The sequence below is a fragment of the Microtus pennsylvanicus genome, chromosome 21 (assembly GCF_037038515.1).
Source record: "Microtus pennsylvanicus isolate mMicPen1 chromosome 21, mMicPen1.hap1, whole genome shotgun sequence".
Taxonomy (NCBI): Eukaryota; Metazoa; Chordata; class Mammalia; order Rodentia; family Cricetidae; genus Microtus; species Microtus pennsylvanicus.
In genome coordinates, this window is record NC_134599.1 from 33836318 (window position 1) to 33859251 (window position 22934).

General features: G+C 39.6%; 1 protein-coding gene across 1 annotated transcript in view; it reads right to left on the reverse strand.

Moving 5' to 3' along the window:
• The window catches only part of Srbd1 (S1 RNA binding domain 1), a 177522-nt gene that overhangs the window by 108122 nt on the left and 46466 nt on the right, over positions 1-22934 (reverse strand). The window contains exons 13-14 of the mRNA XM_075955407.1: positions 19990-20080; positions 19300-19407 (exon numbers count right to left, since the gene is read on the reverse strand). Of these exons, the coding sequence (XP_075811522.1) occupies positions 19300-19407; positions 19990-20080 (199 nt within the window). The remainder of the gene's footprint in view (positions 1-19299; positions 19408-19989; positions 20081-22934) is intronic.

Genomic DNA, 22934 nt, shown 5'->3' on the forward strand with positions numbered 1-22934 from the left:
GAGACATTTAAAAAGCCTATCACAGAGGATGGAATTTAGCCCTACTACATGTGCCAGAATCCTTCCCTAAATATTTTGTATATTTGCTTAATTTTACATGTGAAGAAAATGAACCCTGTAGAATGAGATAACTTGACCAAAACCAAAAAGATAGTAAGTGCTAGATTAGGATTCAGACTTAGGCAGACTAGATACAAAAGTGATGTCCTTAAGTACTTCTTTGTATAAGCTCTTCCTGGAAACACAAGGAAAAGGGGCATTTGACAAAAGCCAGAATTTTCTCATTATATGTATAAGTAATACATATATATATTACATATACATGTATATAATATATATTACATATACATGTATGTAATATACATATACATGTATGTAATATATATATGAAAAAACTCAACAAAGTATGATGGCAAGGGATCCTTTTCATCCAGATGAAGAGCAAAGCAAAACCCCATAACTGACATGTTTAATAGTAAAATATTATAGATACACTTTTCCCCTAATATTGGAACAAGTTGAGAATACTTGTTAATTGCACTGGATATTCAAGCCAAGACAATTAGTTAAGAAAAAAAAAAGACATCCAAATTGGAAAAGAACTGAAACTATCTCTCTGGGCAGATGTCATGATTGTGAATAAAGAAAAGACTAAGGAAGGCTGTGCAGATGGCTCAGTGGGTAAAGTGCTTGCCTTCTATAGTGTGAGACTAAGGTTTGTGTCCTCACCACCCATGTGGGATTCGCCTGTGATCCCAGTGCTTGGGAAGTGCAGATACAGGGCCCTTAGAACAAGCTAGACTAGTATATTAGTGAGCTCTGAAATCAAGGGAGAGCCTACTTCAATATATAAAGTCAGTGATAGAGAAAATAACACCTGTGGTCTCCACACATTTATGCACACACATGTGCCCATAAACTCCAAAGGAGCCCCAAATACATACACTCTCACATGTACACACATGCAAAAAATAAAAATCAAATTTTTAGAAAAGGTAAATCCAAAGGTATCAAAACACATCAACACACATTCAGCATGGTTACAAGATAATCTATCATAATATTATAAAACCATTCAGCACGGTTACAAGATAATCTATTATAATATTATAAAACCAGCTGTATTTCTACATACTTGCAAAGAACAGTCCAAAAACAAAATTAAAAAATTCATTTACAACAGCAGCAAAAATAGTAAAATGTTTAGGAATAACTTTAATATAAGAAGTAAAAAAAACTTATACTCTGAAACTACCAAACATTATTATAATAAATTAAAGAGGATCTAAATAAATGGATAGCCCATGCTCATGACATCTGCAGTGGAACAAAGCACTCAACTCATGAATCAGAAATAGAGGAGGAAAGAGATGTGATACCACAATCCCCTTCAAGGGCATGTCTCTAAATGAGCGAAGGACTCCCAACAAGGCTCCACCCCTAAAGCTTTCACCTACAGTTTTAACACATGTAGCTTTAGCAGATGCTCACCCAAACTTTCGCAGTAACTGCTTAGAGCCAGGAGGAGGAATGGGGATCAGAAGGGAATGACGGCAAAAGGTATAAGGGCTCTTTTTAGTATGATCAAAATGCTTTCTAAATCAACAGTGGTGACAGCTACATTATATGTGAATATATTAAAAATTACTGAATTATGTATTTCACGTGGAATTATATTGAATTGTACACTTCAAATGGAAGAACTATAAAATGTGTGATTTTATCTCAATAAACGATTATTTGGAAAATAAATAGAGCTGGGCGGTGGTGGCGCACGCCTTTAATCCCAGCACTCGGGAGGCAGAGGCAGGCGGATCTCTGTGAGTTCGAGGCCAGCCTGGTCTACAAGAGCTAGTTCCAGGACAGGAACCAAAAGCTACAGAGAAACCCTGTCTCGAAAAATCAAAATAAATAAATAAATAAATAAATAAATAAACAAACAAACAAACAAACAGACCTTCAAAAAACAAAACCAAAAAAAAAAAAAAGCCTAAAATCTCTATCAACCCCAAAATAGAAAAATACACAAAATTTTTTGCAAGGTAACATTGAAAGTGAACAAATCATAAATACAATTATATGCTCAGGCATTTATCAAAACAAATGCAAAATAATCATGAAGAGAATGCAAGGCCAAGAATAGCAAATGGAACAGGGTTCTACAAGGAGCCATTCTGCAAAATAGCAAAGGAACCATCAGCACAGAGCTCAAGAGAGGGAGGTCACTGCGGGAGAGATGGGAAATGTGAAGGAAGTCAGACAAGGGGCTCTCAGTGAATTGATAATGTTTTGTTTTAAACCACGTGGTGGGCACACAGTTCCATAAACAACACTGCTTCCCTTGTTTCAGTAATTTCTTTTAAGACAGGGCACTGAGTAGCTCAGGCAGACCTCAGTTCTGTAGCTGAAGATGACTATAAACTTCTGGCCTTCCTGCTTCCATCGCCACAGTGATGAACCTCAGGTGCATACCACCACACCCAATTAATGTGGTACCGGAGAGTCAACCAGGACCTTATACATGCTAGGCAGGCACTCTACCTTCCACAGCCCCTCTACAACATTTTTAAAAAACATTTTTAAATGTGCAAACAACACTAGGTTTTAACTTAGAAAGCATACCATGTATGCTTTGTATCCTTCATAGCCCCCTGAAAATGTCTTTACTGTGTGTGTGTGTGTGTGTGTGTGTGTGTATACAATATGTGCAGGCAACAGAGGGAGGTAGTTTAAATGAATTTAAATCCAAGACTGCCAAGTTGGGCAAAGCAGTTACTATTCTGAAGAAATAAACAGTAATGAGCTACTGGTCATAAATGATCTCCCATGTAATAATTACCGAACAGGTACAGTAAAATGATGATTATACATTAACTATCTCAGCAGAAGTACATAAAGAGTTTTGAGGGAATTTAGAGGACATAAATTTAATTTTAATCTGAAATACTTAAGAGGATTTCACAGCGGATGGAATGTACAAGAGACTCTGAGGACTCTGGTAAAGCTGCGATAGGAGAAGATGAAAAAAGGGTGGTACCCCAAGAAAGAAACAGTAATAGACACTAAACCACTGTAAAAAACAATAGCAACTCATGGTTATTGATTGCATACTACATACCAAGAACAAGTCTGAGTACTTTTAATGCTTTACTCAATTTAATCTTCAAAAAAAAATCCTACAAAATAGATAATCTCACCATTTCCACTTCATAGATGAAGAAACTCAGAGATCAGTAATGGATAACAGCAGCAGTGATGAAGATTCTGAAGCAAAGGAAATCTGTGCAGAGACACAGAGGAGGGAAATGCTTGACAGGTACATAACTTAACTGTGAGGGAAAAGTGCAAGAGTGCACAGAATGCATGCTAACAGGCCACGGCTACAGAACAATGCTGCCTCAGAGGACGGCATAAGGGAGATGGAACCAGGAAGCTAAAGCTTGGAGTTGCTGCTGGGATGAAGTCATGTAGGCACTTGGTGTGGGAAGTCCTTCTGTATATGTGTTGCTTTTGTTGGTTAATGAATAAAGAAGCTTCCTTGGCCTGTGATAGGGCAGAGTAGAGTTAGACGGGGAAACTAAACTGAATGCTGGAAGAAAGAAGGCAGAGTCAGAGAGATACCATGGAACCACCAGAGGGAAAAGATGTGAGCTGCCAGCTGAACTTTGCTGGTAAGCCACAAGCCTTGTGGTAAAATATAAAATAATGGAAATGGGTTAATTCTAGATGTAAGAGCTAGCTAGCAATACGCTTAAGTGGTTGGCCAAGCAGTGATTTAATTAATACAGTTTCTATGTGGTTATTTCATGTCTGGGCGGCCAGGAACGAACAAGCAGCCTTCCAACAACAGGCACTCAACACAATTTGATCAAACTTCACCTCACTGAGCTTAGCACAGAATGAGATTCTCAAAAATATTTAATTGATGAGAAGATTAATTTTTTTTTATTTTGACTTTTTGAGATGGGGTTTCTCTGTGTAACAGTCCCGGCTGTCCTGGAACTCGTTTGTAGACCAGGCTGGCCTCGAACTCACAGAGATCCGCCTGCCTCTGCCTCCCGAGTGCTGGGATTAAAGGCGTGAGCCACCACCTGGATGAGCAGGTGAAGTTTGATAGTCAAAAGAGATGGCAATTATCTATTCTAACCAGAAGATTCCTGAATGTACTATCAAAGGTGAAAACAACAATGACATCACAGTGTAATCTCAAGCATTCAACTGTGGTCAAGAATTCAAAGGAAATAACTTCACTTCTATAAAAGGGCAAACTTCCAGCTAGATATGGAATTCAAGAAGACAAATACATTTTACATTTTTCACTAAGCACAAACCTGTAGGGTCTCACTAAGGGAGGGTAAACAAAGAGAAAGCGGGGGAGGCAGTATCACAAGTGAAGAAGAGTAGAAACAAATCAAGCCTGAAAGATCTGAGACATTGCAGAAACCCAGTGCATTCTTAGATATCCTCAGGCCAGCTGTCTTTATTTACTTCTTGGTTCTCCCTGTCAGGAATGAGGAAAATGTTGATCCAATCCCTGGTCTGAAAAGTTGAGTGAGGGTCTCTAAGATAATCTTCATGAGGAAAAAGCAAGTCTCACAATAGCACATGCAACAGGGTTCTATTTGTCAAAAGGAGCCATCATGCAAAACAGCAAAGGAATAATTAACACAGAATGAGAGAGAGTGAGAGAGAGGGGGGGGTTAGGGGGGAGATCTGTAGACAACTAAATTCTTCAAAATCAAAAACACTTAGCTTTTGGTTCAAATTTTAATTATTGTTTTCCCCACCAAAGTATAAGTCATCTAAAAGTGGAATCTCCTAGTAAAACTGGACATAAGAAGGTCTCAAAAAACTTGACAGGTACAGACTTCAGAGAGAAGAAGCCGTGAAGAGAAGAGGTGCCTGATTTCCTCTTGTATAAGTAGAGAATTCTAATTTAAAAGCTGCCCAGGACCCTGAAGAGAAGGAAGTCACTAAATGCTATAATTAGAAGCCATGGTTCAAACAGGGGTGGAATGAGCGATACTTAAGCATTTCTTGTAACAAAGACATTATAAAGGTTTCATTGCATTCACAGAATACCAAGTTCTAGCAATACCAACATCTGAATTTTAAGTCAGAAATGACTGAAAATGGCTAAAGTACCAAATGGAAAATGAAATTTCAATGAAGGCTGCAGCACGGTTTTGGTTTCAAAACATTGAAATACCTAATTCAAGGCTGTAATGCACTGAGGAGGGCCATCACATTCCTATGGCTCTTTGTAGTCCTCTGATGCTTGAAAATCACACGTTAAAGGGAGAAATAAAAGTGCTTTAAATAACCATAATTATTTTAGGTAAACAACAACTAAATATGATGTGCAGCTTCAGCTGTGGACTTGACTGGCTTATGCAGCACTGCAGGCACTGACGTGGTAGCCCTGCAAGAGTCTGTGCCGGTGGAACTGAGGAGGACTGGTCCATGCGAGTGTGGGAAGCAACACGGAAGGAATTCAGAAAGGGATACGAAGGGGAAAGTAGGAACCCAGATGAACCTGAGCAGTCATCTCTTTCCGTCCTGACGGAGGACCCCATGTTACCAGTTGCCTTACATTCCGAACTCCATGCTTTGCAGACCAAGAGTTAAAATAACCCTTCCTCCTTTGTTTGCCTCTCTCGACTATTTACTAACAGCGTAGAGAACAGCTAAGACACTAAGTAAGCATGTGAATCAGGCAGCAGGATACTGATAACTGCTAAGCTGATGGCTCATTTGCAAGTTTAAGTTGCATTCTACCAAGCAGCTAACAAATGTCGCTTCCTGATCCATGGCTATAATAATCCTTGCCAATCAAGAATAACTTGTAAATAATGTTTGAATAACAATATACATTTATGAATTTATGTACTTTATGTTGATCACTAATAAGATAGAATACACAAAACCCCAAAATATTAAATATATAAACAGTAACCAAAAGATAAAAGTCCTTTCTAAGAAGCCCCGATTCACTGTCTATGACTGTGAGTCAGAACAACTTCTTGTGAGGCTCGAGGGAACACAACTGCAAGGCAACTCTGGGGGCTGCAGTAATGCGGTCGTGTTTCAGACCAGCCTATACAGCAAGACCCTGTCTCAAACACAAAAGGACAATATACCCTATACAAAACTATTTACTAAAGAGTTGCAGAGGTTGAAGGGCAATAGAACCAGATAGAAAAATGTCTATCTTCAGCTTTCATTCTGTTACCTATTCCTTAACATGCATCTTTTCTTCCCCAAAAGCTGTTCTTTTATAGGCAAACAAAGAGCCACATATGAAACATGGCAATGATGAGAGCAAATTCCACATTGCCTTTATTGGCAAATGAGCAGGTGTGCGTCTCTCCCTGCCTTTCTCATCACAGACTTTGACTTCAAATGAACTGCACGTATGTTCACTGGACTAGGTGAACTTCCATAAAACACAAGAGGCCTCAGTAGTTCATTTTGTGTTGATCATTGTGCTGTCAAAAATAATCTGCTTTTCTGGAAAAGAAAAGGTGATTATTAAACTCCTCCATGTCACTCAAGTGCTGACGTCCTATATTCTATAAGCCAAAATAGGTCTTGGTTGAAATTTATGTTCACATCACTTATGAAAAAAATAAGTAGATAAGTGTATAGAAAGTTATAGAATATAAAAATAAAGGAATTTGTGGGTTAGAGAAATGGCTCTGCAGGTAAGAAACTTTACTGATCTTTCAGGGGACTTGAGTTCAGTTCCCAGTACCATCAGACAGCCCACAACCCCTTGTAACTCCACTTCCAAGGGGTCTGATACCTTCTTCAAGTCTTCTCAGGTACCTGCATGCACATGGTATGTGTGTGTATGTACACATATACTCATAAGGCACATACAATAAATCTTTTAAAACTATATATTGTATATACACATGCCAATTTTATAGCATTTTGCTTACATACAAATACACATTAATGCACACTGTTAACAAGACATCTTATTGAAATAGATTATAAAAGCCAGCCTTTTACAAGTCAGTGTTATGTTGGTATGTTCAAAATAAAACTTTGAAGGCAAATAAGCTTCACTTTCTCAAATTTCTATTTTCTACTATTTGGATGAGGAAAGCCTAGGGTAACGAGTACAGGTATAAATCCTGGGAACTGATGAGAGTCTTACCTAACTACAAGAAGTTCTACCCACAGACATCTGGCCCCCAAGGGACCCCAGCCTCCAAAAGATGCATCTATGGGAACTAGAGCTTATAACACACATGACCAACCTTCTCTGGATCCCACTTCCTTTGTCCTTTCTTCAGCCTCTGCTTCCCATGAAGCAGTCAAGAATAAACAGGCTTGGAAGTAACTGTTCCAACAATCTCTGGAAAAGATACTAACATTGCCTCTTATTTATTTTGTCACAGAAGTCTGAGGATTTTCTTTGGCCACCCTTTTCAACCTTCTGATAACCAAGGTACATGCTTGCTCCATTGAATCATAGCAACGTTCTGATCTGAAAACCCTCACACAGTGGAAAACAAAATCAGACTGGGAGAAGCACAGCTGGAAGATCATGCTCTTAGCCTCTCACTGACTCTCCTCTCTGGCTCAGTATTGTTCCATCACCACCACCCCTACCATCCCACCCCCACCTCATCCCATGAACACTTGAAACAACTGCTTTAAATGTCTTTTAGTGCAGCAAGCAATAGCTTGTAAAAGGATGCAAAGTAGCTGAAACATTTGACAGACAATGTTAAATACCAGGGAATTCCTATCAACCATTTGACTTTAAAAGGAGCTTTGATGTTGGCTATCTTTCATGTACCTCTTTCATGGCACATTAATAAAGAAAACGGAGCCGAAGTAAATCAAGACCCAAGGTCACTGCCGTCTAGAATTTCAGCACTGAAGGTACCTGATGAAATGCGGATTAACGCTGCATGAGTAGTGAATAAATAAAAGCACCTCGACCCACCAATCAGGCGGGCTTTACAAGTGCTTCTGAACTTTCTTCTGCAACCAGACCTGCGACACCTTTAATCCCCCAAGTCCCGGAAACCTCATTATCATAATGTGAACCCAAATGTTCAGGTTCCTTCAATATGGAAGTGCTATGAAGCAGAAAAGGAATGGGAATTAAGTTGGGTGTAACCTTAGAAATGTGCGGATGTGGGGAATTTAAAAGTGGCATTTCACTGTTAGGAGTACTTAATACAAAGACTTAGCCACGTAAAACACATTAGAATCAAAACCGACCATATCATACCAAAAACCATAAATAAGGTGGATTCAAGAGCTCCTATTTTCAACTCTGTGTTTCTGCTCCCTGAATCTCCAAGTCCTGCAGCGAAGTGGAAGGGATCTGAGCAAAGGATCTCTGCACTCCTGAATGATGCTAACACAGACTGCAGCGAGAGACAGGAGCAGGAAGAAACAACTTCCATGCTTCTAAATAAACAATGAAACATTTCTTTTTCAAAAGTGACAGGAAACTACAAGGCGTCCAATGTCACGGGAAAGAATACAACATGAGTAGAGCAGGCTGAGCGCTTATCCCAGAGTAGAAACGGTTCCATTATGTACCACCGACCCTCACCGAGAATTCGCAGAGGAGCTATGAGCAAATAGAGCGAAAGCCACTTAGTGTATCTGTCTCACAGTTCTGCCTGCCTGTGTTCCCTCTAACACAGTCCAGCACAGACCACTCTGGACGCTATGAAATGGCTGAAAGACAGGCTTCTCCATGTCTTACAGTATGGTGCCCAACACTGCAAAGAATATCATCAAGGGAAAGGTATTAATTTCACTCCCCTATTTACAAACATTAGAGTCTTTAAAACTATTCTTTTATATTCTACTAACATCTCCAGAATGTTAGGTGAAAGTAGAAAGCAGAAACTAGCACTTATCTGATATATGTACTTTAAAAAATAACTGACTATAGACATGAAATGAATTATTTGCTATTTCTTAAAACCACAGTAAAATGTCAGTTTACAAAAATGTAAAATTATGGATGCAAACTGAAAACTGCACAGAAAAATATAAATTAATTGTTGAAAATAAGCACTATTTCTTCTCTAACCTAACGGCTATCAGAACAAAGCTCCAAAGTTCATCACTTAGTACAGTAATGTTGGACACTTTGCTGTTTACCTGACATCTACATTCGGTTACAGCATGTACATTTGTCTAAACAGAACATCTGTTTCAGTTAGACTACACTGTGTCTTTGGCAAGAACTTACAATAAAACTAACAAAAACAATCAAGAATCTATATTGGAACTGGCAACAAAAGCAGATTTGTAACCAAAAACCTTAAGATGCAAAGTGACCATCACTGGGCTCTAGGCCAGTTCTAATCTAAGTCAATAAACAAAGATCTACAAGAAGGATGAAATTAAGGGTGGGCTGAAGTAACTCCTGCAGATACTTAAATTGGACTCTACGACACAAAAACACAGGGGTTACAAAACTGATAAAGCACATTTTATTTTGATCAAAACCTGTCAAACTGAATTCAAATCTAAGTATTATTTTGAAAAACTCTCCCAGTTATTATTTATTCCTCATGCCTCCTTTCCCACTCCACCTTGCTGAAGCAGTCTATTTAGTTACGTATGTTTAAAAGCATCCTGGCCTTTCAACAAAAGGAAAATAAATTTATTTTTAAATTGACTGACTAGCACAAATATTTCAACAAGAAACCTTATTAAGAAGAGTCCAGTATTTATGGCAAGTGTGGGAATGGAGAGAATACTGAGATGTCAAAGGGAACAAAATCAAGTTCAGAATTGATACACCACATCACCCTAATTTGTCGTGACTTATAAGGACCATGTTGAGATCCTTAAAACAACTGAGGCCATCACAAGTTCTAAGACTAATTCATGCCAGGCACAGCAGTGTGTGCCTGTGATCTCAGTATTAGGAAGCTACAGAAAGAGGATCACAAGTGTGAGCCCGGCCTACGATACAGAGTGACATCATGGGATGTCCTTCCTAATTACAAAGAAAGCTCCCCATGTAAAGCACAGAAGGAAATGGAGTAATTAATGAGAAAGAAGTAAGAGCAACCACATTTCCTCACACAAAACAGTACTGCCTTCTTAGCATTATGGGGTTGCACAGCTAAATACAGTTGCATAGCAAATTTGTTAGAAAGTAAATCTCTTTCAACTAAGGCAAGAGGAGAAAGGTCAGATGGTTTGTGTTGTTTGAGAGAATTGCCCATACCCAAAAATCAAAGAAACCTTAGAAATCACCTGATCAAAAAAACAAACAAACAAAAAACAACAACAACAAAAAACACTCTACACCTAACACCTCAAAAGTCATTAATTCAAATAATAGTTCACACAACAAGACTGTATCTGAAACCTAAAGCCTTTCAAATTTTTTAGGTATTAACTCTAACCGATCTCTGTCCACAGATTTGAAAAGCATGCTTCTAAAATTGACTAATAACCAGTCCCTTGTATGAGGCAAGGCACTACGGCCCTCATACCATGTATTAATCAACATTCCTTGGAGAGTCACATAGCCAGCACCTCTAGTTTGCCCACTGGGTCTAGAAAGACTATCAAAGACTGTGGCTATGATCGGAAGTGTCCAGAGGTTCCAGCCACCACGTCTGACAAGACAGTCACTGTCAGAACAGCCAAAGAACAGCCGTCTTCCTCCAGTTTCCACAACACCTCGCAACACACTGTGCTTTCAGAATGCTAGTCAGAAATCCACGCAGAACATCAGGCAATGTTTCACTGCGCAAGACAATGAAATAAAAAAACAAAACCTTCCTTATCTTAGAGAGCTCGTCCTACTTTAATTACAGTCCTGTCTCCTTTTGTGATTCTCATTCCTATCTTCAGCCCTAAAATCATTTATTTCCCAAATCTTTAGGAGAGGTGAACAATTCTGCTTTGGTGAGGCTTATGGCAATCAGAACTATCTACAAGCAGTGGGATCCATTTATTACGCTCGTTCCCTTAAGGTAATTATTAAAAGCCTATTATGTTATACTTAGCACATAGAAGAAGAAAAGAAAAAGCATTTGGACCGTAAGCTTTAGTCTCTGAGAACAATTTTTTATATTCCCTCTTACGCATCCTTGGCTACTTATATTTCTTTTCAGCTTTATGTCTCTGTAAAAGTCAAGCTTGGCAGGAAGTCTGCAGTCAGTACATATAAATTGGTTTTCACGCTTAGTTTCTATTTTTTTCTTCCTAGTGGCAAAGCCCTGGAAGCCAATGTAGTTTATTCAGAACATGATGGAATATTTGCATATAAAACAGCATGATTACACATATAAGAGCTAAATCAGATACTAAATGCTAGCAGATGTCAAAAGAAAATGTTTGAATGTAAAAGAAAATTTATTCCAATCTTAGTTTAAGCAGAGAAAATTCAAACTCTTTACAAAAAAAAATACAGCATTCTTAATACACTGTTTAAAGCAATTACCTGATACATTTTAACGGACATAAGACTTGTTCCTCAAGCCAATCACCCAAACAGTTTTGATTTTCTACAATAACCATTTTATATTCTCTTTTGAATAAAATCCTACTCCCAAAAGTTCATCTCAGTTGGTCTACAAAAGCCTTTTTTTTTTTTTGCAATGAAATCACAATAAACCCTGACGTGTCACCGACCAGTATTTAGGAGTGTTCTGACATGAGGACCTTACTGAGAAAATTCTATTACTAATTTAAATTCCCAGCAACCCTTGGAAAGGGTTGTGGTTTGTGGTGGCACAGGCGCAGGCTAGTTGTCTGGGTCATATACAGTGTGCTTTGTGAACTGCTGGCCTGCTTGCTTTCATAGCGAGGACCAAATTCTCTTTCTAAAAACACCCACCTGCAAATTAAAGAGGGCTGCTCACCAGCTTTCCCTCGTAGCAGTCTTCAAGATTTCTAAGTTTCTAAAGGGTTGCCGGGTTTCATATAGGAAGGACTCTCAAACTTATCTGATTGTGCCACTAAAGATAACGAATACCCTGCATATCACAACCCAGTGTCTAATCCATACATTCAAGCTAAGTAGTCATGAGATGATAATTGGCCTGCTGTGTAAGACACACATTTTCTGTTATTTCAACTAAAATGTTTTTAGCTTTCACCAATGGACTGCAATCTACATTATGAAAAACATGGCTCATATAATATGGCCTAATAAGAACACTGATAAATTCACACACCCCTTCCTTCAGCTTGGGTGACTTTCTTAAGATGAAGAGAGCATCTGCTCCACCTGAAACCTGTACTTCTTGCCCCTCTCTATACTCTTCCTTTGCTTTTAACTCTCCATGTATAGTGTATCACTAATTCATGTACCATATGTAAATTCATGCATATTTATATGTAAGTTTTCCCCACTAAAAAAACAAACAAACATCTAGATCAGTGGTTTTCAACCTTCCTAATGATGTATTCCTCATGTGACCCCCAACAACAAAATTATTTCATTGCTACTTCATAACTGTAATTTTCTATGCTATGAACCATAATGTAAATATATGATATGTGACCCTAAAGGGGACATGACACATAGGATGAGAATCACTGTTCTGGACGGAAGTTGCTTTGTGCTGTTCACCGATCTCATTCACAGCATACAGAATGGTGCCTTTGAGTCCTAGTGCTGAGCCACATGTCCTGATTGCATGAAAAAAGCATCCACTGTGTGCTTGTTAGGATAAAAGCTACAAACATTTGTCCTAAAAATGACTGTGTCTGGGTGTTAGGGAGAGACACTGTCTTTAGGAAGGTTGAAGAAATGCTGGAGCTTTTATTGCAGCAATACCTCAAGGCGAAGGGCATTCAATGCATACCATGCTAGAGGTCTTCATGTAGACACTATTGGAGCTTCATCTATGTTCCCTGGACTATGGACACCCTTATAAACACGCTTTGGAGAAGCTGACCACTCCAAGAACAAAGGAAGAAAAATATGGCACGGAGGGCGAGATGAGGAAGAAAAAGAATTATTGCAAGCACTAGCTGATGAGAAAGGGACTCAAAAGAGAAGCAGAGCTGTGCTCAGATGTCGTGGGCCCTCCTTTGAGAGGAGGCAAGAACGGTAAGATAAAATGGGCATGAATGGAAAAGTACGCATGTTTGCTTTAAAGAAATTCTGTCTAAGAGTAATGAGATGCAAAACGATCCTCTAAAAGTGGTAGAAAGCCCGATCCATAAATGAGTCACAATTGGCCCTATGGAGAAGACATCACAGCTTCCAAGTGGGGGAATCAAACAAGCACAGAGAAAAATTCTTGAAAATATCTCGTGAAAGACTGGTGATTACGTTTGATCCACCCAGAGGGTCTGAGCTCCAGATTACCACCACCCCCACTTCCTAAACACATTTTTATTTTCCTATCACTATAACTCTGAGACCTTTGCTTAGAGAGATCAAGCTACTGAGACTGGGGGAAAAAAGCACCCAAAAAAAAAGTGGTAAGGCCCACCATGACAACCTCCAGTTCCTACATTAGTGTTTTCTGGAGGGAAGCAGGCCTGTTACAGAACTAACTCATCAACCACAGAGCCCTGGTGACTGTGGTAGAGACACCCTTCAGGTGCTGAAAAGGCGCGGTTCTAATAACTGAGAGAGACTAAAAAAGCTCTGATATTTGTCCATTATTCAGCTGGGGATTACCCTGAATGCATTCAAATAGGTTAAATAATGGGTTGGGATCTGAGGGAAAGGCTCCCTCCCCACTCCTTTTGAGTCTAGCTGATTAAATTCAAATTCAGATGCAGAATTACCTCCAGCACAAACAAATATACAAATAAAACAGCTAAAGAAGTCTATTAGAATATGAATGCCAATCTCTGAGTAGTAGATTACAAAACAGTTTCACTTTCCTTTGTATTTTCTGAGTTTAATAATAAAAACTTCTCTTTGAACATAATTATGAAAAAATTAAATTTCCAGGGAACAAAAGCTATGCCATGTACCTATTTCCATAGGTAGTTATAACCTGAAGAAACAAGTAATTCTATAAAACGTAAACTAAGATGGTTAAAAGTGTTAATCCTCAAATTTTCTATGATCCGATTTGTTTCTTTGATGCCTAAAACTCAAAAAAATTAATCCCAAAGGAAGAAAAATCACATGACTTTTCTTTATGAGCAATATGAAAAACTACCCACCTAAGCTAATTGTTACTGACAACTAAAAGTCATAAATAAAATACACTATCTATAAGACATCTATGTGTGGTGATTATTTTGTTTGTGCTCTAACAAGGCTTGCCTGAAGATCAGAGGGTGAAGCAAGTCATTAGTTAATCATAGAGGTCTGGAGGTCTATATAGATAGGAGATAGGAAGTGATATGCCTGGGCAGAGAAAGGAATATAAGGCAGGAGGAGACAGGAGCTCGGCCCCTTTCAATTGGTGGAATTCATAGAGGCAGGAACTCTAGTGGCTGGCTATTCTGCTTCGTTGATCTTTCAGCTTTCACCCCCTAATATCTGACTCTGGGTTTTTATTAGTAAGACTAGCTAGGATCACACTCCCTCTCTGAGTCAGCATGAAAGAAAGACTCAAACTAAAGAGATGAAGTACATGCAGCAAGCTCCATTTCTGAACTCTGTGGCTGAGAACAGGTGCCGAGCTGAGTGAATTTGATGTTCTAGCTTCACTGCTTCACGGAGTTTCACAAACCCCCAAAAACAGCTACAAAATCTGGGTCTACCAAAGGTATTAACTAGAGATTTCACCCCCTAGAAAACTGAGACCCAAAAGGGTTAAGCCCTTGGTAAAATGTAAAATAGAAATTAATTCACGACATCCTGCACCCTGGAGACCACAATGAATGTCACAGATGTCACTGATGAGGATACAGAGCCCTAAGTCAGTTCTCCAGTTGGCAGGTTAAATTCACACCACCTGGGTGGTCAGAAAAACAAACAAACAAAACCCCTCAAGCTGATCTCAACTAGTATTGTCTACAGAAGCAAATGCAAATCTTTGAAAACAGGCACAATCAATCCAGGCCTCTCGGTGGATTCCCATAGAAGAGGCCACTAAAAACTGGAATTTGCAGTAGAAACTTATCAGCAGAGGAAAGAAGAGCACGAAGAACCAGCAGTGAGGACAGATGGCAGAGACTGATTTGTCCTCACACAGACAGGAAACACCATGGTTACCACGACTAAGGAGACAAGGCAAGTCCAGGAACATACGTGTTCATGAAGAACTAAAGCCTGTAAGCAACATCAAACAGGTGTGAGAAAAATAGACCATTAGAAATGAAACACAGAAATAAAATTAGAAATTAAGTATCAATTCTTTGAGCACTAAATGACAGATTAAATGAACATTATTAAAACTATAAAACTTCAGCCTAGGGGTGGTGGCTCACGCCTTTAATACCAACACTTGGGAGGCAGAGAAAAGTGGATCTCTGTGAGTTTGAGGCCAGACTGGTCTATGGAGTGAGTTCCAGGACAGCCAGGGCTACACAAAGATACTTTATCTTGAAAAGCAAATTTTTAATAATTGATAGATTGAACTTCTGAAGTTCATCAAAATTAAACTGTTTTGCTATTTCCAAAAGTCTATCAAAAAGAAAAAGAAAAGCCAAAATTAGCATTAATATTATAAAACATACCTAATAATGAACTTAAACATAAAAATAAATTTTAATACTTTCATTAAGCAACAGAAAAGGAAAAAATTTCTAAAAATTTGTTCTTACATTAATTTTGGCAAGTGTGTTAAGTTGGGAGCATAGACCCCAGCCCCTCGCATCTATCCCAGCCCCCAGGCCTGAGAGTTGTATTGGTCTGGACTCCAAATATTCCCACAGAGTATTTAAGTGAACGCCCAAAAGAGGATCACGTGGTCCCTTTTCCTTCCTCCCGGTGGTCACATTTGTGGCCTTCTGGTTCCCCCTGGGGCCACCCGAGAGTGCAGGACTCCCATTAAACCTGGATATTTCTTAATTTGGATTGTTTTGATTTGGCTTGATTGGATTTTGTGTCGGCAGAGAGCTCGAGTTAGGAAAAATTCCTAACAATGTGTTGTGTGTGTATGTGTATATATGTACATTTATACCTCGATGCACACGTGGAAGTCAGAGGACAAACTGCAGGACTTGCATCTTTCTTTCTACTCTGTGGGGCCTGAAGATCAAACTCATTGCCAGGGTGGGCAGCAAGTACCTTTACCCACCGAGCCGTCTCGAGGACCGACACCCTCCTCTGGCCTCTCTGGGTACCATCACACACATGACACATAAACACAGAGGTACACGTAAATTAATGTTTTTAAAGAAAGTACATCTTTAAAACTTAAGTAAGATTTAATAATTCAAACAAAATTCAAAACACCAGTTGTTTGGTTGAGGGGCTTCACCTCAGCTCCTGTCATAAGCTCCCTCCCCTGGGAATTGCCTCAGTTCAAATTCCACCTCTGAGAAAGCCCGCCCAACGGTGACCCCTCCCCAGGGAAGGTCAAGACCACAGACTATTTAAACTGCCCCCTCAGAGAATGAACACGTGGTCTCTGGATTTCGCTTGGTCTCCCCTTCACTTTCTCCCCTGTTTTCCTGGGGCCACCTAGGAATAAGGTCACCTGTTAAACGGGTGTCATTTAATTCGGTCTGATTCAGTCTGATTGGGATTATTTGTGTCTGCAGAGAGGTTTGTCTTAAGAAAATACTTTAACTCCAGTTACATGGGCTAGATGGATAAGCAGAGGCAATAAAAAAAAGTGTGTGAAAAAGCCTCAAATCTGAGAGCAATGGCACAATGCGATAAATTTCACAATTAAAAAAAAGCTTTATTTTCTTCCAATTAGATCTAATAGTTAAAGTGCCCCATGGTGTGCTGTCAGCAGAGAGGGAGAACCGCTGTACAGAGAAGACCTAGCACACTGGCTCTGCCATCCCAGCATTCCTCAGTCAGGAACAATGGTGAGGAGCTTCCTCAGAGCTTCGCTCCAGTGCTAGAATGTACTCAGTATAAACTGCAAATATATGAAAGTATCTTAAGGATGAATTCATTTTAAAAATCTGTATTCCATTACTAGAATGTATTCCAAAGAAATAAAGGTAAGTGCAAAGATCAGAGCATAAAATACTTGATTTAGCTTCATTTAAAAGTATTATAATTAGAAAAATCTCAGCTGTCAAGCAAGGAATGACTAAAACTGGGTATAGTCACACAAAAGTGCACCTGTAGTGATGTTTAGATGCTGTGGGGCACAGTGACTGGCATGGAAAGATGACAACATACTAAGGAAAAGCACATGAAACAAACAGTGGGGACTCCTTTTCACAACATATTATAAATCACAAAATATTAGAAATATAATCTAAGGCATAAATTTCATTTTAGGCAATGGATTGAAAATCCTACCACATAGCCACATTTTCTAGCTAGTCTGTAGTAACATGTATTTTTAATTTCTTTATTTTAAAAGGGTTGACTTTTTCATCTTCAAGTCTTTTATTTACTCCCCAAATGACTTAACCTTTTAAGGCTCATCCAATTCCTTATAAAGATTTCTGAGAGGAACATCAACTTACCTCAAGCAAAAAAATAATTATTCCTTAAATTACGTTTTTTTTTTTACTGCTAACAGTTTTAACCCACTGGGATTGGAAAGGGGAGTGAGCTTCAGTGAGTGTTTCCCAGGTGTCCACCACCAAGGCTTCCTTCCTAGTAGGCTCTGGCCACTTCTGCCCCTCACTTCCAAACCACACTCCCAGACCTCAGCACAGCACCTCTCTCTTTGCAGCCTTTCATCACAAATTGTACTTTCTCAATCCATTCCAATTCTTGCTAATAAAAGTGTTCATTCGAAGGCAAAACTATTTCTTCTTTTTAAGATTTGCCTGCTAACATCCACGTGAACAGTAAAGCTTTCAGTACAGAAACATAAACACCAAGTCAAATAACAGCACAAACTGTTCTGCATTTCTAGACACCAGGCTGGGAGTGACCTCATGTATCTATGATGCTCCAAAATATACACAATGCTGTGATTTAAAGCAATCTTTAGCCTAAAGCTTGCCAACTGGAGATTAAAATGCAAGACAGCAGATATTAAACATTTGCTCCAGTTATTCCATGATTCAATTATACAACTCTAACCATATCATAATTTTATTCCCCAAAACAATATCTATCTTTGAAAAATATTAAGGCTATAAAACCCCAAATGCTCAAAAATCACTTACGCTATTCCTGAGATATTTACATCAAATTAAGATGAACAGATGAGAATGAAATTGGCTGTAATAAACATCATCAGCTACATCCAGGGGATTCACTTAGCTTCTCAAAAGTCGTGGTCCCCTTTGCAGTTTTTAGAATAGGGAAGACAGACATGCAGGATGCCCAAGCTAACTTAAGAGTGGCAGAGGGAGAAGAATCAAGGTGACTTTTCAATTTGCTTCTTTCCTGAACTACATCCCCAAGGCACACTGGTTTTCCCTGACCGTCTTCCATCCCTGTTTGCTTACCCTGAGTTTACTTCCTGGCTTATTTTGACTGCACTCTCGACACACGAGTTACTAGCCCCTCCATTCAGCCTTTCTTAAGTGAATCCTAGAATTCTTTCTGCAGGAGGTTTGCTTTATTTGCTCTGCTGATCCTGCCTGTACCCTGTTCAGCTGTTGTGCTATTGGGCTTCTCACTAAGCAGAATTAGATGCTCCCTAAAGCATGTCTACGTCAGTGCCCACCACTATACTTCTCTCTCCCTAACTGAACCCTTAGAACTTCCTATCTACCGCAAGGGTAGACTCAGTTATGTGAAACCCAGAGAGAAAGAAGAAAAACATTGAAAAATGAAAAAAGAATTACTCTGAAATGCTGGGGCAGGCCTAGGAAGCCGGAGCACAATTCACAGCAACTGTCTGCCTATTGAGATGGGAACTCTTCAGGAAGAGAGAATGGAATGGCACATCAGAAACACTCGCAAGTTATCGTGGCTCTCAGTTCCAGGGGCCAGTGGCTCATAGGCTTGCTATTCTGGCAGAAAAGGGGTAAGCTATCCAGTCAGTGGTTGCTAATCTGGTGTTCCACCATACTTAGCTAACACTTAACTAGAGTCCTCAAATCAAGTAGAGTCCGGGACTCCATGGAGTAAACTGACCTCTGATGGGCTGCTGCTCTGAGAGCTCCCAGGGCCCTGTCCTGCTCCAGTAATTCCTGCAACATTCCTATTAACAGCAAGAGACAGTTGGGAGGCAACAAGACACATGTTTTCAAAAAGGGAAGAAAAGGCATCACAAAAGGCTCCTGAGAAGATCCTAGGCCCTCCAAGAAGGCGAGTCTCCCTTCTGTCCTCACCAGTAAACGACATCCAGCGGTGCAAAGAAATTTCTCGTTATCAGGTCGGCAAAGTACGCTTCGGTCTCCCGGCAGGCAGTTCCATTTCCAATCACCACTGTGCTGCAGCTTCAAGGAAGAAACAGAACGAGAACCTGAGTGAGGACAGGCATACTCTGAAGTCAACCAGGGAAAGCACATGGAATGCAGTGTTAGACACAACTCTAACTCTCAAACGACCATGAGACCTCTACACTGCTCTAGACTAAAACATTGCGTTTGGGAAGGGGAGGGGGCAAGGAGAAACAGTTTACTGTCATCTTAAGAAAAGACAGGTGTTTTTCTCGTATACATCAAGCCAAAATAAACATAAGTAAACTCATGCTCATTCCAAATCATAATAAAGACATACAACTAAATCATACAATGCTAATTTCTGAAGTTCCTAACTAATACAATATCCCTTCTTCAGGAGAGAAAGGGAGGGAAGAAGGTGTAGAAGGATTTCCCAGGTACCCACATCACCACCTCTACTTGAAAGAGGGCAGAGTAAAGAAAAGTAGTTCTCTATTGTCTCCATGTATGAGCTCTTGAACAATGGGCCCAGCATTGTGCATGAGGTTATTTCTTTCTCCCCAGTTATTTCTCTTAATTCCACACTCCAGATTAGGAGTTTCAAAGGTACCTAAGATGGTTGAGCTATTTTCTTACTTGAAGTCCAGCAAAAGCCTCTTGATCTTCTCTGCCTCTCGGAAGCCTTGTCCACAGTGCAAATAAACCACATCAGTATGAAGAATCTGACCTTAAAAGGAGGGTGGGAGGGTTGTAAAAAGACATCTGCAAACTCGAACTCACTACTGTTTCTATTAAGCAAGTCCCAGCTGAAAACCGAACTGGCCTATCTTTTAAAATGAGGGTCGGTGAGATGTCTCAGAAGGGAAGTATGCTTGCCACCAAGCCTGACACCCTCAGTTGGATCCTGGAATCCACACAGTGGAAGAAGAGAAATGATTACCTCAAGCTGACCTCTGACCTCCATGAACAAATGTACATACACACACCTACACAAATTAAAACGTAAAAAAGATCACTACAATGCAGTCTGAATCTTTCATAGTCACTAGATCAGGCTCTCCTTACGGATTCAGAAAAAGCTGTTCCTTTCAAAGTAAAATAACTCCACTTTTCCACACAAAACCATTAGTAGGTTGAATAGTGTGTTAGGAAACCTAGAGGAGACCCAACACACCGCAGCTAAAGCCCACACTTGCTGGACAGCTGCTACAGATCAGCTGGGTCACACTGGTCTTCCTTCTCGGTAGTCGATATGTAAACCTATTTATTCGGTCTATTTCTTTGAGGCATATAGTTAAGAACTTTGGGATTTTTCTAGCTTGCATTATACACCAAGTATTTTATTTTTAAATAAAATTTTTAGTTGAGATAAAGTTTCAGGGTGATCACTAACACCATGGGGATAATCATGGGGATAATAACACAGGATAATCCCTGAGAAAGTAGAGGGTAAGAAATGAGTGATACAGTATTTAAAAAGTGAGAGAGAAAAGATACAGATGTAAAAGGCACACAAAATAAATAATTAAAAAAAAAGATTTGATACAATCCAACACCAAGCAGGCTGGACTAGGGAGACTGCCTCAAGCTCCAAGCCAGCTACCCTCACCAAAAATAGTTAATGGGGAAAAAAATGGGGAAGAAGGAAGTATAACAGAAAAGATCAATGAAATTTAAAATAAAATATTTATAATAAAAAAATGCTTCCAACAGTATCAATAAGGAAAATGAAAATACAAATATATTACAAATAAAGAAGCTACATAACCACAGCTGCAACAGTTTAAAAAGAAATAAGACTCGGAGCAAGAACTTTATCAACACACACCGAGAAAACACTGGGTTTCAAATTCTAATTCTAAGAACAACTAACCACAATACTGAAAATTCATCTACCAATAGGTCCAGAAGAAGGTAGCATGGACAAGCTGAAGTTATCTTTTTAAAAAAAGTGTAATCTGACGTTCTCAAAACAAAACAAAATACCTAGCTGGGCCCAGAATTCCAGTACTCGAAAGTTAAAACAGGAAGAGTTCATCTGGGACTGCGTAGTGAGTTTAAGGCTAGCCTGGGCTACAGAGTGAAGCCTTGTTTCAAAAATAAAGTAAGGAAAACATCTAAATACTATAATTTATCGCAGTGGTACACTACCGGACAAGCACCTCAGTGGGTACAGGAACAACACTGAGATTATCAACCCGTCCCATATGTGTGGAAAATTAATAGCATAATAGGAAATAATAGGAAAGCAAAAAGCAAAAGCCCATGGCTGTACTTTTAACAAAGGTAACAAACAATCCCCACAAAACCAAAAGAAGCAGGTCAGAATGACCAGCACAGCTAAAAGACCTCTACGAGAAGGATCTGAGGGAAAGCAGAAGAGAGCAACAGAGTATAACGGCCCAAGGAGGCGATGCCATCCTGGAGAGCACAAGAGTCAGAGAAGGAGCCCACACTGGTGCAGACCCACTAACATCCTGATTCCAGAAGCTAAGAGAAGAGGAAGTACCAGAGTGGAAAAATGAAACAAAACAAACAGCTGGAACCTGATCTAAACCGAGTATGTCACACAGAATGCAAAGGACGCTGGTTAAAGAAGAGCAAGTAACCAAGAAACCTGTTCCAGAAACCACCAGATCCAGTCTCCGCCCTGGGCGACAGCTGGCTTTTCTAAGGGACTTGGGCAAACAGAAAAGAAAGTTAGTTTGCTGTGATGGAGGAGGGTCATCTGTCTATGTGTTACTCTCATTGGTTAATTAATAAAGAAAACTGCTTGGCCTGATAGGTCAGAACATAGGTAGGCAGAGTAGACGGAACAGAATGCTGGGAGAAAGAAGCAGATTCAGGCAGACGCCATAGTTCTCCTCTCCGAGATGGATGCAGGCTAGACTCCTCCTGGTAAGCCACCACCTCGTGGTATTACACACATTAATAGAAATGGGTTAATCAAGATGTAAGAGTTAGCCAATAAGAGGCTAGAGCTAATGGGCCAAGCAGTGTTTAAAAGAATACAGTTTCCATGTAATTATTTCGGGTAAAGCTAGCCAGAAGCCGGGTGGCGGGAAGTGGCCCGCAGCTCCTTCTACAGAGTGTCACAATATGAAGATGCTCTCAAATGAGAACACAGAAATGCAGAAAGCAAAGTTACAGAAAGGGTAACTACATGGGACAGGAAAAGAATATTCACAGCTGCAAAATGTCTGATAATATATTTTTATGCACACACATATTTAGAATACATCATAAAGAATTAAAGTTGGTAACAACTAAAGCTGGGGTCATATATAGCTCAGTTGGAAGAATGCTTGCCTAGCATGCCCTGGGTTTAAAGCCTAGTACCACATATGTAAGATATGATGGCACATGTGTCTGTGATACCACACTTAGGAGGTAGAGGCAGAAGAATCATGAGTTAGTATTCTCCTTAGCTACCTAGAGTTCAAGGCTAGCCTGGGCTATATGAAACTGTGTCTAAAAGAAAAAAGAAAGAGAAAGAAAAAGAGAAGAAAAGAAAAGAGGAGTTCAAGTCTGACCCTAGTTAATGCTCAATCTATTTCTCTCCACCGACACACAGAGAAGAG